A 16,890-nucleotide genomic window follows, 5' to 3' on the forward strand; every position below is an offset into this window, starting at 1 on the left:
ATTTCTGAAAATCGCAAATAAAATTAAAATAATGCGTTTGCTCTCAAGCTTAGCCTTTTCTTAACACTGTCATCTCAGATTTTCAAAATATGCTTTTGAACCATAGAAATTGACTAATTTGTGTAAGAGTATGCAAAGCTAGCATAGCATTTTGTGTAGCATGTAGCGCGCAACATTTTCACAAAAGCCAGATAACCAAATAAATAAAATAATTTACCTTTGAAGAGCTTCTGATGTTTTCAATGAGGAGACTCTCAGTCACATGCCAAATGCGCAGTGTTTCCTGAAAGCGTCTGTGTGTAGGAGAAATCGTTCCGTTTTCTACATTGCGCCTGGCTACTGAAACGAACCGAAAATGCAGTCACCTACAACGTAAAACTTTTTCCGGATTAACTACATAATATCGACCGAAACATGGCAAACGTTGTTTGGAATCAGTCCTCAAGGTGTTTTTTCACATATCTCTTCATTGACATGCAGTTCGTGGAAGCTTGCTTTCCTCTCTGTATTCCTTGGAAAAATACTGGCAGGTGACTTTTGCGCACCAATTTCGGCGCAGGACACCGGGCGGACACGTGGTCTCTTATGGTCAATCTTCCAATGATCTGCCTACAAATACGTCACAATGCTGCAGACACCTTGGGGAAACGACAGAGAGGGTTGATTCATTCCTCTTGCGTTCACAGCCATATAAGGAGATCATGACAAACAGAGCCTCAAAAATCCTTGTCATTTCCTGGATGCCATCTCATCTTGGTTTTGCCTGAAGCTCACGTTAAAGGGCACGCACAGAGAAGATCTTTGTATTTCTGGACACGTCAGAGTGTTTTCTTCCGAACAGTAGCAATTATATGCATAGTCGAGCATCTTTTTGTGACAAAATATCTTGTTTAAAACGGGAACGGTTTTCATCCAAAAATGAAATTGCGCCCCTAGAGTTCCAAGAAGTTAAGAAACATTTCAATTTAGCCCTATCCATATAGGCCAATTCCCACAAGTGTAAAGGGTTAAAGCATATAAGCATTTTTACATGCTTTTGTAACTATACTGAACAAAAATGCAACATGCAAAAATTTCTGATTGTACTGAGTTGCAGCTCATATAAGGAAATCAGTTGATTGAAATAAATTCATTAGGCCATAATCTACGGATTTCACACGACCAGGAATACAGATATTCATCTGTTGGTCACATATACCCTACATGACCAAAAGTATGTGGACACTTGAACATCTCAAATCATGGGCATTAATATGGAGTTGGTCCCACCTTTGCTGCTATAACAGCCTCCACTCTTCTGGGAAGGATTTCCAATATATGTTGGAAAATTGCTGCAGGGACTTGCTTCCATGCAGCCACGAGAGAGTTAGTGAGGCTGGGCACTGATGTTGGGTGTTTAGGCCTGGCTCGCTGTCGACGTTCCTTTTCATCCCAAAGGTGTTCGATGGGCTTGAGGTCAGGGCTCTGTGCAGGCCAGTCAAGTTCTTTCACACCGAACTCCACAAACCATTTCTGTATGGACCTCGCTTTATGCACGCGGGCATTGTCATGCTGAAACAAGGCCCTTCCCCTTTTGCCACAACGTTGGAATCACAGAATTGTCTAGAATGTCATTGTATGCTGTTCTCTTAAGATTTCCCTTCACTGGAACTAAGGGGCCTAAATCATGAAAAACAGCCCCAGAATGTTATAGCTCCTCCACCAAACTTTACAGTTGGCACTATGTATTTCGGGCAGGTAGCTTTATCCTGGCGTCCACCAAACCCAGATGTGTCCGTCAGACTGCCAGATGGTGAAGCGTGATTCATCACTCCAGAGAATGCGTTTCCACTGCTCCAGAGTCCAATGACGGTGAGCTTTACACCACTCCAGTCGAAGCTTGGCGTTGCACATGACAGTTATTGTGCTGACGTTGCTTGCCGACGCAGTTTGGAACTCGGTAGAGAGTGCTGCAGCTGAGGACATACGGATTTTACACGCTACAGTACTTGGCGGTCCTGTTCTGTAAGCTTGTGTGGTCTACCACTTCGCAGCTGAGCTTTTGTTGCGCCATGATGTTTACACTTCACAATAACAGTACTTAGTTGACCGGGCAGCTCTAGCAAGGCAGAAATTTGACAAACTGACTTGTTGGAAAGGTGTCATCCTATGACGGTACCATGTTGAAAGTATCTGAGCTCTTCAACCTTCTACTGTCAATGATTGTCTATGGAGATTGCATGGCTGTGTGCTCAATTTTGTTCACCTGTCAGCAACGGGTGTGGCTGAAATAGCGGCATCCACAAATGTGTATACAGTGTGAGATGTATATGTATGTGTACCTTAAAAAGAAAATAGGGGTGTGGATCAGAAAACCAGTCTGTATCTGGTGTTACCATTTGCCTCATGATGATTTTGGCCTGTGGAATGTTGTCCCACTCAATGTCTGTGCGAAGTGGCTGGATATTGGCGGGAACAGGAACACGCCGATCCAAAGCATACATGTCACCCATTGAGCATGTAAACATGTCTGGTGAGTATGTAGGCAATGGAAGAACTGGGACATTTTCTTCTTTCAAGAATTGTGTACAACAAATTGTGTACGACATGGGGCAGTGTATTATCATGCTGAAACATGAGGTGTTGGCGCTGGATGAATGGCACAACAAGTGGGCCTCAGGATATCATACCCGTATCTCTGTGCATTCAAATTGCCATCGATAAAATGCAATTGTGTTCATTGTCCGTAGTTTATGCCAGCCCATACCATAACCCCACCGCCACTATGGGGCACTCTTAACAACATTGATATCAGTAAACCCACAAGACGCCACACACGTAGTTTACTGACAAATTCTCTAAAACAACGTCTCTGGCGATGAGAGGGTGGAATAATGATATCATGGGGACAATCTTTTTACACGAGCAGAGGCACACTGCTGTGGTTTTACAGTACAGGTCCTGCCCTTGATGGTTGAACCTGTTTCGTCATTTTAAATCTGATAAGCTACTCTTGGGCCATTCATGACAACTTCCCCATGTTGAGTGAGTGAGTCACAGCCATATAAACCTGGGTTGTGTTCAGTAGGCACGAAACAGAATAACAAGGTTTAAAACGGGGAGATACTATGTGAAATTAAGCACACCAATCCGCTTTACAACCTGGCATAGGCTTTGCGAACGTTTCAAGTTTGGGGAAGCAGATGGTGCCCTGTGGCAGGAACTGGTTCTGGGGCAGGGATTCATGCACAAGCGTTGCAAAATAAAATGTACACATGCATGTTATTCACTAATTTCACCCAAACTGCTCGCGAGCGTCTACGTAGCCAGGTGCTAAAATAGAACTTGGTTCTATTTTTGATGTGCTGCGAGTCCCGCTTCTTCCATCTCCTCATTGGTTTTTAGGAGGATATACCCAAGTGGGTGATTTGAAAGATTAACTTAAGTCCACAGTCCAGTTGTTGGTGGTGGTGGTGGTAATGCACCTTAAAGTTGGTTGCCAACCGTCATATAAAGTCCGAAGCAGACGACTGAAGGAGGAGAGATTACTAGAAACTAACTCTTCCCCCCCCCCCCCCCCCCTTTTATCTGTGAATTAATTGGCGGAATAGAGGACCTTGTGCATTTTAGGTAAAATAACGCGAGGGTCCGATTTGGTCAGCATTGTTAGGCTTTCATGTGGCAATTCAGAGAAACGGATCATTATTTTGATGCGCATCGAATGGAGTTGTGAGTGGATTCGGGTGGGAGTTCTGTGGAAAATTTTCTTGATAATTGATAAACGTAGGCTATTTCTGTTAAACAACCCAGGGTATGACATGCCATCTTGTGATCATAAACATTGAGTCTATATACATTGTGTGCAAAAGGCATGAGGAGGTAGGCGAATAATTACAATTTTGCAGATTAACACTGGGGTGATAAATGATCAGATGGTCATGTACAGGTAGGGATATTGGTGTGCAAAGAGCAGAAAAGTAAATAAATAAAAACAGTATGGGGATGAGGTAGGTGAAAATGGGTGGGCTATTTACCAATAGACTATGTACAGCTGCAGCGATCGGTTAGCTGCTCAGATTTACATTTACATTTAAGTCATTTAGCAGACGCTCTTATCCAGAGCGACTTACAGATAGCAGATGTTTGAAGTTGGTGAGGGAGATAAAAGTCTCCAACTTCAGGGATTTTTGCAATTCGTTCCAGTCACAGGCAGCAGAGTATTGGAACGAAAGGCGGCCAAATGAGGTGTTGGCTTTAGGGATGATCAGTGAGATACTCCTGCTGGAGCGCGTGCTACGGATGACCAAGCATTTTGGGAACAACTGGGATAAAGGTTTCTGATCAGGACGGTATTATCCAAGGTACACTGTCTGAGCACCACTCTCTGGGACTTACATATACTCTCCCTTTTTCATATCTCCATTTCCACAATTTGCTCTCTTTTTCTCTCCCTGTTTAAAATCCCTCACATCCCCAACACAAGACCCAGCCATAAATAAACACAGGCAGCTGACTGTATCTCTTCTCTGGAGAGTGCAATCCATCCCAGCGCCTTACCCTGATTTACCTTCATGACTCTCAGATAGTGTGTCCCCCAAATGACACCCTATTCCATTATGATTGTGTAGCAGCACATCATGGATTTACATCCAGTACAGTTTTCTGTATAGGCTATACATTCTTCCAGCCAGCATGGCATAGCAAAAGGCTCTTCGCAATGGGAGATCCCTGTTGACTACTGGCAAGAGAATGGTTTTCTAGTTGTTTTTTTATCCTTCTGAATGACAAGAGAATGTGTGCAATCTCATTCATCAGCTGACAACAATTAACATTTATCTTTGTGACTGATGTTTGGATTTAGGGCGTGCTGCATCTATGTCCCAAATGGCACCCTATTCCCTACTTGATGCACTACTTTTGACGAGAGTCCTATGGGCCCTGGTCAAAAGCACTGCACAATTATAATGGAGAAGTTTGCTCATCTTTGCCAAATTTTGGTTACTTCACCAAAATGCCAAGGTTCTCCAGAGTTCCATCTCCCAGAGGAGTTGATGTGGTGTTATTGGCATGGTATCTCAAGCCCTTCATACTTCTGCTCAGGATCATGTCCTCTAGAAACACTGGGGTTATATATGTGTGTGTGTGTGTGTGTGAAGGGAATAAATGTCAGCCGTCAACCTGAAACAGGGTTCTAAAGACTGTTGACATCTAGTGGAAGCCGTAGGAAGTGCAATCGGACCAAATTTTACACTGTATATTGTATTTTTTTCACAGGTTTTTGCTTGCCATATGAGTTCTGTTATACTCACAGACGTCATTCAAACCGTTATAGAAACTTCAGTGTTTTCTATCCAAATCTACTAATGATAGGTATGTCTTATCTTCTGGGCTGAGTAGCAGGCAGTTTACTCTTGGCACCTTATTCATCCAAGCTACTCAATACTGCCCCCCCGCGATAATAAGTTAAGAACAAGTTTTTATTTACAATGACTGCTTAGGAACAGTGGGTTAACTGCCTTGTTCAGGGGAAGAACGACAGATTTTTACCTTGTCAGCTCGGAGATTTGATCTAGCAACCTTTTGGTTAATGGCACAACGTTCTAACTACTAGGCTACTTAACGCATTTGAACTGATTCCAGAAGCCGACCCAAAAAGCTAGCTATATTATATAAGTATAAAATATATGGATGAGCAGTGAGTGTCTTAAGATTGTAAAGAATAGATAGTGAAGTATACAGTATATACATATGAGATGAGCAATGTGAGATACAGTGCCTTGCGAAAGTATTCGGCCCCCTTGAACTTTGCGACCTTTTGCCACATTTTTTGCGACCTTTTGCCACATTTCAGGATTCAAACATAAAGATATAAAACTGTATTTTTTCTTCCAACAAGACAATGATCCAAATCAAAAAGCAAAATCTACAATGGAATGGTTCAAAAATAAACATATCCAGGTGTTAGAATGGCCAAGTCAAAGTCCAGACCTGAATCCAATCGAGAATCTGTGGAAAGAACTGAAAACTGCTGTTCACAAATGCTCTCCATCCAACCTCACTGAGCTCGAGCTGTTTTGCAAGGAGGAATGGGAAAAAATGTCAGTCTCTTGATGTGCAAAACTGATAGAGACATACCCCAAGCGACTTACAGCTGTAATCGCAGCAAAAGGTGGCGCTACAAAGTATTAACTTAAGGGGGCTGAATAATTTTGCACGCCCAATTTTTCAGTTTTTGATTTGTTAAAGTTTGAAATATCCAATAAATGTCGTTCCACTTCATGATTGTGTCCGACTTGTTGTTGATTCTTCACAAAAAATACAGTTTTATATCTTTATGTTTGAAGCCTGAAATGTGGCAAAAGGTCGCAAAGTTCAAGGGGGCCGAATACTTTCGCAAGGCACTGTACGTAAACATTAAAGTGGCCAATGATATCAAGTCTGTAGGTAGGCAGCCACCTCTGTGCTATTGCTGGTTGTTTAACAATCTGATGGCCTTGAGATTGAAAAACAGTTTCTACCTCTTTCCCAGCTTTGATGCACCTGTACGGACCTCGCAATCTGGATGGAAGCGGGGTGAACAGGCAGTGACTCGGGGTGGTTATTGTCCTTGATCTTTTTTGACCTTCTGTGACATCGGGTGCTGTAGGTGTCCTGGGGGGCAGGTAGTTTTCCCCCAGTGATACGTTGTGCAGACCACACCACCCTCTGGAGAGACCTGCGGTTGTGGGCGGTGCAGTTGCCGTGCCAGGCGTTGATACAGCCCAACAGATGCTCTCAATTGTGGACCTGTAAAAGTTTGAGGGTTTTCAGTGACAAGCCACATTTTTTCAGCCTCCTGAGGTTGAAGAGGCGCTGTTGCAGGGGGGTGCTCCCTTTGCTGTTTCCTGTCCACGATCATCTCGTTTTGTTGACGTTGAGTGAGTTTTTTTTTCTCTTCCTGACACCATACTCCGAGTGCCCTCCCTGTAGGCCGTCTCGTCGTTGTTGATAATCAAGCCTACCACTGTAGTGTCATCTGCAAACTTGATGGTTGAGTTGGAGGCATGCATGGCCACGCAGTCATGGGTAAACAGGAAGTACAGAAGTGGGCTGAGAATGTACCCTCGTGGGGTCCCAATGTGAGGATCAGCGAAGTGGAGATGTTTCATACCTTCACAACCTGGGGGCGGCCCGTCAGGAAGTCCAGGACCCAAGACCCAACGCAAAGGAATTCTTACGTAGGTATTCCTCTTGTCTAGGTGGGATAGGGCAGTGTGATGGCGATTGCATCGTCTGTGGACCTATTGGGGTGGTATATGCAAATTGCAGTGGCTCTAGGGTGACCGGTAAGGTGGAGGTGATATGATCCTTGACTAGTCTCTCAAAGCACTTAATGATGACAGAAGTGAGTGCTTCGGGGCGATAGTCGTTCAGTTACCTTTGCCTCTTTGGGTACAGGAACAATAGTATCCATCTTGAAGCATGTGGGGGCAGCATCTCAACAGTTTGAATGCCTTGGGTGGTTTGAACAAAGGATCCGCTTTTGAGAAAGTCGTATTCTTGATCGTAGTGCTGGTAAGTTGACGTCTCTCTGATATCGAATAGTTCTTCCCGGCTGTATGTAATAACACAAGGTTTTCTTGGCAAACAATGTAAGAAATTAGGCATAAAACAATAGAATATAGTTTCCTGAGGACTAGTAGTGAGGCGACCCCCCCCCCCTTTGTCGGCGTCTTCTTGCTAAGTGAATAGGGCTGTGACGGTCATGGAAGTTTGGATGATGGCCAGCCCAAACTGCGGTCTCTATAATAAGTTGCTGCCATAGAAATATATTAGAAGGTGAAGGTGCATCCCCATTCAAATCAATGGTGGTATAATGGTTGAACTGGTGGCCATTGTGAGTGTAACCATAGGAACAAAGCAGAAGGTAAAATCAGGAAGTGTACCCATCAATATGTGCTGTGATTTGATGATTCACCTCAACTGACATTACAAAAAATGCTTTCCATCGCGTGAGCCACATCGGTTAACATAATTTGAATGAACATTCTACATTATCATGGAAATTATTGCATCACAATAACAGGAGTCCATTGCAAGTGTACCCATGAGTTTACCAGTCAAATTGCCAAGGTACCAAACCTGATCTATTCATTTTATTTCTATGTGTGCTGCTGCATTGTGGGGGGTGAATGCAACAAGGGTAGACCTTAACCTTTCTGGCGCAGGCGTTCCGCTAGCGACCCACCTCGACGACAACCGGTGAAATTGCGGAGCCCGAAAATTCAAAATACATAAATTGAAATATTTACCATTCATGGAAATACAAGTGTCATACATCAAAATAAAGCTTAACTTAACTTTAATCTAGCCTCTGTGTCAGATTTAAAAAAGGGTTCACGGAGAAAGCACACCATGCGATTATCTGAGGACAGCGCCCCGCATACAAAAGCATGAAAAACATTTTTCAACCAGGCAGGTGCCCCACGAAATTCAGAAATAGCGATATAATAAATGCCTTACCTTTTGAAGATTATCTTCTGTTGGCACTCCAAAAGGACCCAGCTACATCATAAATGGTCCTTTTGTTCGATAATGTCCTTCTTTATATCCCCAAAAACTCTGTTTAGAATCAAACCTCAGGTACCCTAATGCGTAAATAAACAATAACATTTAAGACTGAGAATCTTTGTCTTTACCGGAGATAAACAACAATGTGCTCTCATCCACGTGCATGAAAACACTACAGCCAAAATGGGAGCCACTTAAAAAAAGCAGCAGTGTACAAAACAAATGGGGGGGGGTCGTCAATGTAATAGTCCGGTGGTTATTTCATTAATTGTTCAGCAGTCTTATGGCTTGGGGGTAGAAGTTGTTAAGGAGACTGGTCCTAGACTTGATGCTCTGGTGCCATGACTGGAGTCTCTGACAATTGTATGGGCTTTCCTCTGACACCACCTATTATATAGGTCCTGGATTGCAGGAAGCTTGGCCCCAGTGATGTACTGGGCCGTACGCACTACCCTCTGTTGCGCTGAGCAGTTGCGATACCGGGTGGTGATGCAACCTGTCAGAATACTCTCGATGGTACGAATAATATAGATGAGAGCTCTCTTGGTAGATAGTGTGGTCTATAGCTTATAAGGTACTCTAGTAGTGGATTCAGTTAGCATATTGTGTGTGTTATACTGTGTAGATGTGTTAAGTAATTGGTAAGTGCATGCATGTGTGTTTGGCATTACGTGTGTGTGTGTGTGTGTGCGTGTGTCAGCCAACTGTATGTGGAACCTCTTTCCATGGCAGCTGAACTGAGATGTGTAGGCAGGCACACACCCCCTGTTGTCTCTTTAAAGACCCCTGCATACCACACACAGCATTCTTCCACACACACACAGCCTTCATGCTGCACGCTGTTGGCCTTCACTCTGGCCCAGTGAACCCAAATACCAGTGTCCACCACCTCTTGACAGGCTTGCAGCATGCGTCTACCCAGAGAGCACGCTGACATAACAGCTTGAGGAGGAGAGGAGGCTGTAACAACGCTTTATTTAGACGCTCTACACCCACTGGGAAATATCGATGTTATACTTCCATCTAGTGGTTAAAGTATGTTATGGCAGCCACTACTATATGGCCAGCCTCTTTTTATAGTTCCTCAATTGTGGTCTGAATTTTACTTTAAAGGTTTGGGGGAAATAAGACTGCAATTAGAAAGGGAAGGAAAGTTGGTCTTAAAATATTAGTATATTATTCAATAAGTTGTGAGGACAGATTGGCCCCCCTCCCAACAAATGTGTTTTGGGCATGGGGCATTGTTTTCTATCCTGGGTTTGTTGACTTGCTGTAGCAGCCCACTGGCTTTGTGTGCCTGTCTTGTAGCCCTCTGCTTTGCCTGACATCTTTGGTTCCCCTCCTATGCTTCCCCAGGGAAGGATGAGGTGCGCGGGCAGTTGGACAGCGCCCTGCAGGATGTGAATGTACGCTATGCTGTGCTGGAGGAGACTGAGAAGAGGGCAGCGTGCCGTGCGCTCATCGAGGAGAGGGGCCGCTACTGCTCCTTTGTCAGCATGCTCAAACCCGTGCTGGTGAGTAGCATCACACTGTTCTTCTCCCTAAATTCCCTTTCCCCTCTGTTTCGCTCACTCAATTGTGTTCGGACCGCTCCCTCTACACACACGTCCTGAGTGCGCACACAAGCTCCCGTTAGGCCTACAGAAATAAATGCCTATAAAAATCTATTTGATGGGATAGATGAGCTAAATTCCTTGCCAAAAGATGAGTTTTATCACAATTCAAAGTTGACTGAAGTAGGGAAATCCAACAACGAGCTGCAGTTTTGGAATAATTGTGCCATCTATATTCTGCTTAGGCTACTTTGCGGTTGTCACTAGTTACCACCGCCATAAAGTCTAAATAGATTTTTTTAAAGGTTAGGGTTAGGCATAAGGTTAGCAGTGTGGTTAAGGGTGAGTTTCAAAATTAAATTTTTTGAAAAATTATAGAAATAGGCAGGGTTTATGACTGTGGCTGTGGTAACTCGTAATGACCCTACTTTGTGAACTGCTAGTGCCATTTATAATTGGTTAGCCTAGGCCAGGTTCTCCCAACAGGTCAATCGCGACCTACCAGTAGCTCGCAGACCACCTATGAGTAGCTCGCCAAACAATTCTGAAAGTACATGCAATTTTCACGTTTTCCACCACAAAACTGTCATTGACAAATCTCATAAGTATCAGACACCATAAGCTCCAAGCTGCTATCTAATCAACGCAACATTGACATTAACACAACCCTGTTAAGTTTGGCTTTTTAAGCCAATTGTGGCTCACACCATCTTTCAATTATCTGCAATATTGCTCCTGTCTGTGTGGTGTGCACGTTTTTCCATTACTCCGTGTGTAGCCAGTTGATTTGATAAGTGTTTTGGATTGACAGATATACTTTCCCCAAAACCTCATTTAAATGTTAACTGCAAAGATGGCTTACCTGGCAGAAGTATATCATTCATAACTAATTGGCAAACTTTGCCATGAAATGAGCAGCAGCAGTACAAAACCATCACTAGACCGGCCCAGTTACTCACTAGATGCATATTTAAAGCTGCAATATGTAACTTTTTGGGCAACACTACAACATTCACATATACATGAGTTATTAAAGATATATCATTCTCATTGAAAGCAAGTCTAAGAAGCAGTAGATCTGTTCTGTAAACTCTATTTCTATGCTTCCAATTTTTAAGTTTAGACTCAGCAAAAAAAGAAACACTCTTTCAGGACCCTGTCTTTCGGTGATACTTTGTAAAAATAGAACTTCACAGTTCTTCACTGTAAAGGGTTTTAACATAGTTTCCCATGCTTGTTATATGACCTATAAACAATTCATGAACATGCACCTGTGAAACGGTTAAGACACTAACAGCTTACAGACAGTAGGCAATTAAGGTTACAGTTATGAAGAGGCATTTCTACTGACTCTGAAAAACACCAAAAGAAAGATGCCCAGGGTCCCTGCTCATCTACGTGAACGTGCCTTAGGCATGCTGCAAAGATGCATGAGGACTGCAGATGTGGCCAGGGAACATTGCAATGTCCGTACTGTGCAACGCCTAACACAACGCTCCAGGGAGAAGGGACGGACAGCTGATCGTCCTCGCTGTGGCAGACCACTTGTAACAACACCTGCACAGGATCGGGACATCTGAACATCATAACCTGCGGGACAGGTACAGGATAGCAACAACAACTGCCCGAGTTACACGGATTGTGGATTTGTCTCACCAGGGGTGATGGTTGGATTTGTGTTTATCGTCGAAGGAATGAGCATTACACCGAGGCCTGTACTCTGGAGCTTGATCGATTTGGAGGTGGAGGGTCCGTCATGGTCTGGGGTGGTGTGTCACAGCATCATCAGATGGAGCTTTTTGTCATTGCAGGCAATCGCAACACTGTGCGTTACAGGGAAGACATCCTCCTCCCTCATGTGGTACCCTTCCTGCAGGCTCATCCTGACATGACCCTCCAGCATGACAATACCACCAGCCATACTGCTCGTTCTGTGCGTGATTTCCTGCAAGACAGGAATGCCAGTGTTCTGCCATGACCAGCGAAGAGCTCGGATCTCAATCCCATTGAGCACGTCTGGGACCTGTTGGATCGGAGGGTGAGGGCTAGGACTATTCCCCCCAGAAATGTCTGGGAACTTGCAGGTGCCTTGGTGGAAGAGTGGGGTAACATCTCATAGCAAGATCTGGCAAATCCGGTGCAGTCCATGAGAAGTACTGGTGCAGTCCACACTGAAGTACTTATTGCAGCTGGTGGCCTCACCAGATACTGACTGTTACTCTTGATTTTGACCCCCCCCCCTGTTCAGTGACACATGTGACGAACAGAAATGTAATAATGTCTGTGGAACTTGTTCAGTTTGTCTGTTGCTGCATCTTATGTTCATACATGTTAAGTTTGCTGAAAATAAACGCAGTTGACAGTGGACTTCAAACAGATAAATACAATATGTTTTGTTATGGAAAATATATTTCACAGTGGTTTAAATTGGACAATGATTCTCTACACTATACTTGTTTTGTCACACAAACTGAAAATAGGAGGACGATAAAAATTTTACCAACCGGGAAATGGTGGACCGATTTCTGCATGGGCCATCTTTAAATTGCCATATGCACAATTAAAGGAGAATTACACAAAAAATATTGATATTTTTCCTCTAGACCTAAAAAAAGATTGTCTTCAGATGCATTGACATGGACTGAATATCAGTTTTCGTTGTTCCTCTGAACTATAAGTTTATATTATGAATTATAATTGAGTGGAAAAACAACAATTTGAAAACCAGGAAAAAAATAAAATGGAGAAACCATACACTACCGTTCAAAAATATGGCGTCACTTAGAATGTTCCTTGTTGTTGAAAGAAAAGCATTTTTTTTGTCCCTTAAAATAACATCAAATTGATCAGAAATACAGTGTAGACATTGTTAATGTTGTTAATGACTATTGTAGCTGGAAATGGCAGATTTTTTAAATCTACAGAGGCCCATTATCAGCAACCATCACTCCTGTGTTCCAATGGCACATTGTGATAGCTAATCCAAGTTTATCATTTTAAAGGGCTAATTGATCATTAGAAAACCCTTTTGCAATAATGTTAGTACAGCTGAAAACTGTTGTTCTGTTTAAAGAAGCAATAAAACTGGCCACCTTTAGATTAGTTGAGTATCTGGAGCATCAGAATGTGAGGGTTCGATTACAGGCTCAAAATGGCCAGAAGCAAAGCCTTTCCTCTGAAACTCGTCAGTCTATTCTTGGTCTGAGAAATGAAGGCTATTCCATGCGAGAAATTGCCAAGAAACTGAAGATTTCGTACAGCGCTGTGTACTACTTCCTTCACAGAATAGGGCAAACTGGCACTAACCAGAATAGAAAGAGGAGTGGGAGGCCCCAGTCCACAACTGGGCAAGAGGACAAGTCCATTTGACTGTCTAGTTTGAGAAACAGTTGGCTCACAAGTCCTAAACTGGCAGCTTCATTAAATAGTACCTGCAAAACACCAGTCTCAACATCAACATTGAAGAGGAGACTCCGGGATGCTGGCCTTCTCGGCAGAGTTCCTATATCCACAGTAAAATGAGTCCTATATTGACATGTCCTTGCTGAGTGGCCATTCAGGTTAAAGTCACTGCTCCAAAACCGTCATAACAAATCCAGACTACAGTTTGCAACTGCACATTGGGACAAAGATCATACTTTTTGGAGAAATGTCTTCTGGTTTGATGAAACAAAAAATGGAACTGTTTGGCGATAATGACCATTGTTATGTTTAGAGGAAAAGGGGGAGGCTTGCAAGCCGAAGAACATAATCCCAACCGTGAAGCACGTGGGTGGAAGCATCATGTTGTGTGGTGCTTCGCTGCAGGAGGGATGCATTTCACAAAATAGATGGCATCATGAGGAGGAAAATTATGTGGATATATTGACGCAACATCTCAAGACATCAGTCAGGGAGTTAAAGCTTGGTCGCATATGGGTCTTCCAAATGGACAATGACCCCAAGCATACTTCCCAAGTTGTGGAAAAATGGCTTAAGGACAACAAAGTCAATGTATTGGAGTGGCCATCACAAAGCCCTGACCTCAATCCTATAGAACATTTGTGGGCAGATCTGTTAAAGCGTGTGTGAGCAAGGAGGCCTAAAAACCTGAATGTTACACCAGCTCTGTCAGGAAGAATGGGCCAAAATTCACCCAACTTATTGTGGGAAGCTTGTGGAATGCTACCTGAAATGTTTGACCCAAGTTAAACAATTTAAAGGCATTGCTACCAAATACTAATTGAGTGTATGTATATTTCTGACCCTCTGCGAAAGATATAAAAGCTGAAATAAATCATTCTCTGTACTATTATTCTGACATTTCTCATTCTTAAAATAAAGTGGTGATCCTAACTGACATAAGACAGGGAATGTTTACTAGGATTAAATGTCAGGAATTGTGAAAAACTGAGTTTAAATGTGTTTGGCTGGTGTATGTAAAATTCCAACTTCAACTGTAAATGCCCATGATTTTGGAATGAGATGTTTTGGTCATCAATTATATTTCCATCCCCTAAGGATTGAGGAAATTGGGTAAACTGACCTGGAATATATGGTTAGGGGTGATTTCTACCTGTTAGTTGTGTGTTTGTGAACTGATTTGGGATCTGTGGATAGGGATGACTGATTTTTGGTGATTGGTTGTGTCTCTGATCTGGGTTCTGTGGTTGTTTGTGTGCAGGATCATGAGATCAGCATGCTCGGAGAGGTGACCCACCTGCAGACCATCCTGGAAGACCTGAGCACCCTGACGGCCGAGCCCAGCAAACTACCCCCGGCCAGTGAACAGGTTCGATGGATGATTCTTACACACAAAAAAGACATGGACACACACACACACTGACATCAATATACCTTTGCAAATGCACTTAATCACGTACTCGCATGCAGTGTTAGAAACTCCCACTTATCCATATTCTCATTCTCTCACATTGAAACTCTTTTTCTCCCTACTTCTGAACAGGTGATCCTGGATCTGAAGGGATCAGACTACAGCTACAGTTACCAGACGCCCCCTGCCTCCCCCAGCAACACACTGTCCCGCACGAGCAGCATCAGCGGGTAGCTAAACCCCCCACACACACACACACACACACACACTACTCAGGTAGACGTATTGGCACACATACTGCTTCACACCATTGGGGCCATCTTGACATTTTAGAGAGCTCACCAAATAGGCAAAGTGGGAGGAGGGGAAGAAGGGTGAAGTGTGCAGGAAGCAAAACTGTATCAAATGGATAGTAGCAGTAGCTAAGTGAAGTTGAGTGTGTCTGTGCTATCGCACAGACTGGAGCCAGCTTAGGAAGTGTGGTCCCGTAACAGGGTTCAATGGGGTGCCATTTGAGATGCAGCCTAGTAGAGGGATGGAGGGAGGGGTGATGAAGAGCGCAGACGACTGAGTAAAGTAAAATATTGACATGGGAAGTTGAGCCAAGGGAACTGAAGAAAAACATGCGTGGTGTCTTGTCCCTTTTAACATCCTGGCACACACACACACAGAGCATGTACAGGCATGCACAGAACACATGCAATCTCGCAAAGGCACGAACGCACACATGCACACGTTCCTGGCTGCATCTCACTGTATGTGTGAGGGGAATAAGCGTCAGTATCCCATTGCCTGTGTGTGTGTGTGTGTGTTGAGTCTACTGGTTGTCCAGGCCACAGCCAAACCCCCCCCCCCCCAGGTGGTGATTGGGGAAGAGGGATGACGTCCTCCATCATACACACATGCTAGAAGGATTAGCAGACCAGTGGGGGGAAATGACTAGGCCTAAACTCAAGTCATGTCATCATAAGGTGCGCTCAAATTAAATGAGCCAAGGCAGATCAAATCCCCAAGTGCACCATAGCCGAACCCCCTCTAAAAGCACACAACTGTCTATCAGTGTATTTGAATGTGTTGATATGTGCTCTATTGTAATTGATGTATCTTATGACATTCATTGCATTATTTGCTGGGCCGAAGGTGACACGACTTCTATCATGTACACCAAACAACGGTTTAAACATTTGCCACCGAGCAACAGTAGCGAGCGAGCCGTATGGTATAGTCATTTAGAACGGTCATTTCCAGTACAGTGTGTTCTCTGGACCAAGCTCAGTTTCCACTTAAGCACCTACTGCCGGTCAAAACCTGTGGTTGTTGATGGAGCAGAGCATTTATACATTCAGACCATGAAAGAGGACAGGCTTTCTATTTTAACGATTAGCATGGACACAAACATCCATGAGTGCATTCACACATTTAGTGTCCCAGGTGGCACCCGATTTCCTACATAGTGCACTACTTTTGACCAGTTGGCAAAAGTAGTACACTATATAGGGCAGGTCTCTCCAAACCTGTTCATGGAAGCTACTGTCCTTTCACATTCCGATCCAACCTCAAATGTAACTAACCTGATTCAGCTAATCAATTAGCTAATTATTAGAATTGGGTGTGCTAGAGGGATGGAACCGAAACCTACAGGATGGTAGCTCTCCAGCAACAGGTTTGGAGAGCCCTGATATAGGGAATAGGGTGCCATTTGGGATGTAGCCTTACTATAGTACCCGTTCAAGATAGTTGTAGTGGCTTGGGGCACACCCCCAGTTGAGTTGGCTAAGTGACTTATGTCTACTGTGATTTTCTTTGTGGATTTTGTGTTCTAGGCTATGTTATGTCTAAGCTTGAATAGGGTAGGACATTGTGCACCAAAACAGATTCAAATGATCAGAAGTTTACCTCACTCACTGTCGTTTGGCTCAGTTTCAGAAGAAATGGCGCAGGTTTTTCATGTCTGGTTGTCTCCCTCTTTTTTCCTGCTCTTTTTCATTAATTTGC

At 43.6% G+C, this 16,890-nt stretch overlaps 1 protein-coding gene across 2 annotated transcripts in view; it reads left to right on the plus strand.

Moving 5' to 3' along the window:
- The window catches only part of mtss1 (MTSS I-BAR domain containing 1), a 115,169-nt gene that overhangs the window by 80,263 nt on the left and 18,016 nt on the right, over nucleotides 1–16,890 (plus strand). For both annotated transcript variants that reach the window (XM_064965464.1, XM_064965465.1), the window contains 3 exons: nucleotides 9,886–10,043; nucleotides 14,746–14,853; nucleotides 15,028–15,125. In XM_064965464.1, the coding sequence (XP_064821536.1) occupies nucleotides 9,886–10,043; nucleotides 14,746–14,853; nucleotides 15,028–15,125 (364 nt within the window). The remainder of the gene's footprint in view (nucleotides 1–9,885; nucleotides 10,044–14,745; nucleotides 14,854–15,027; nucleotides 15,126–16,890) is intronic.

The sequence above is a fragment of the Oncorhynchus masou genome, chromosome 5 (assembly GCF_036934945.1).
Source record: "Oncorhynchus masou masou isolate Uvic2021 chromosome 5, UVic_Omas_1.1, whole genome shotgun sequence".
NCBI lineage: Eukaryota > Metazoa > Chordata > Actinopteri > Salmoniformes > Salmonidae > Oncorhynchus > Oncorhynchus masou.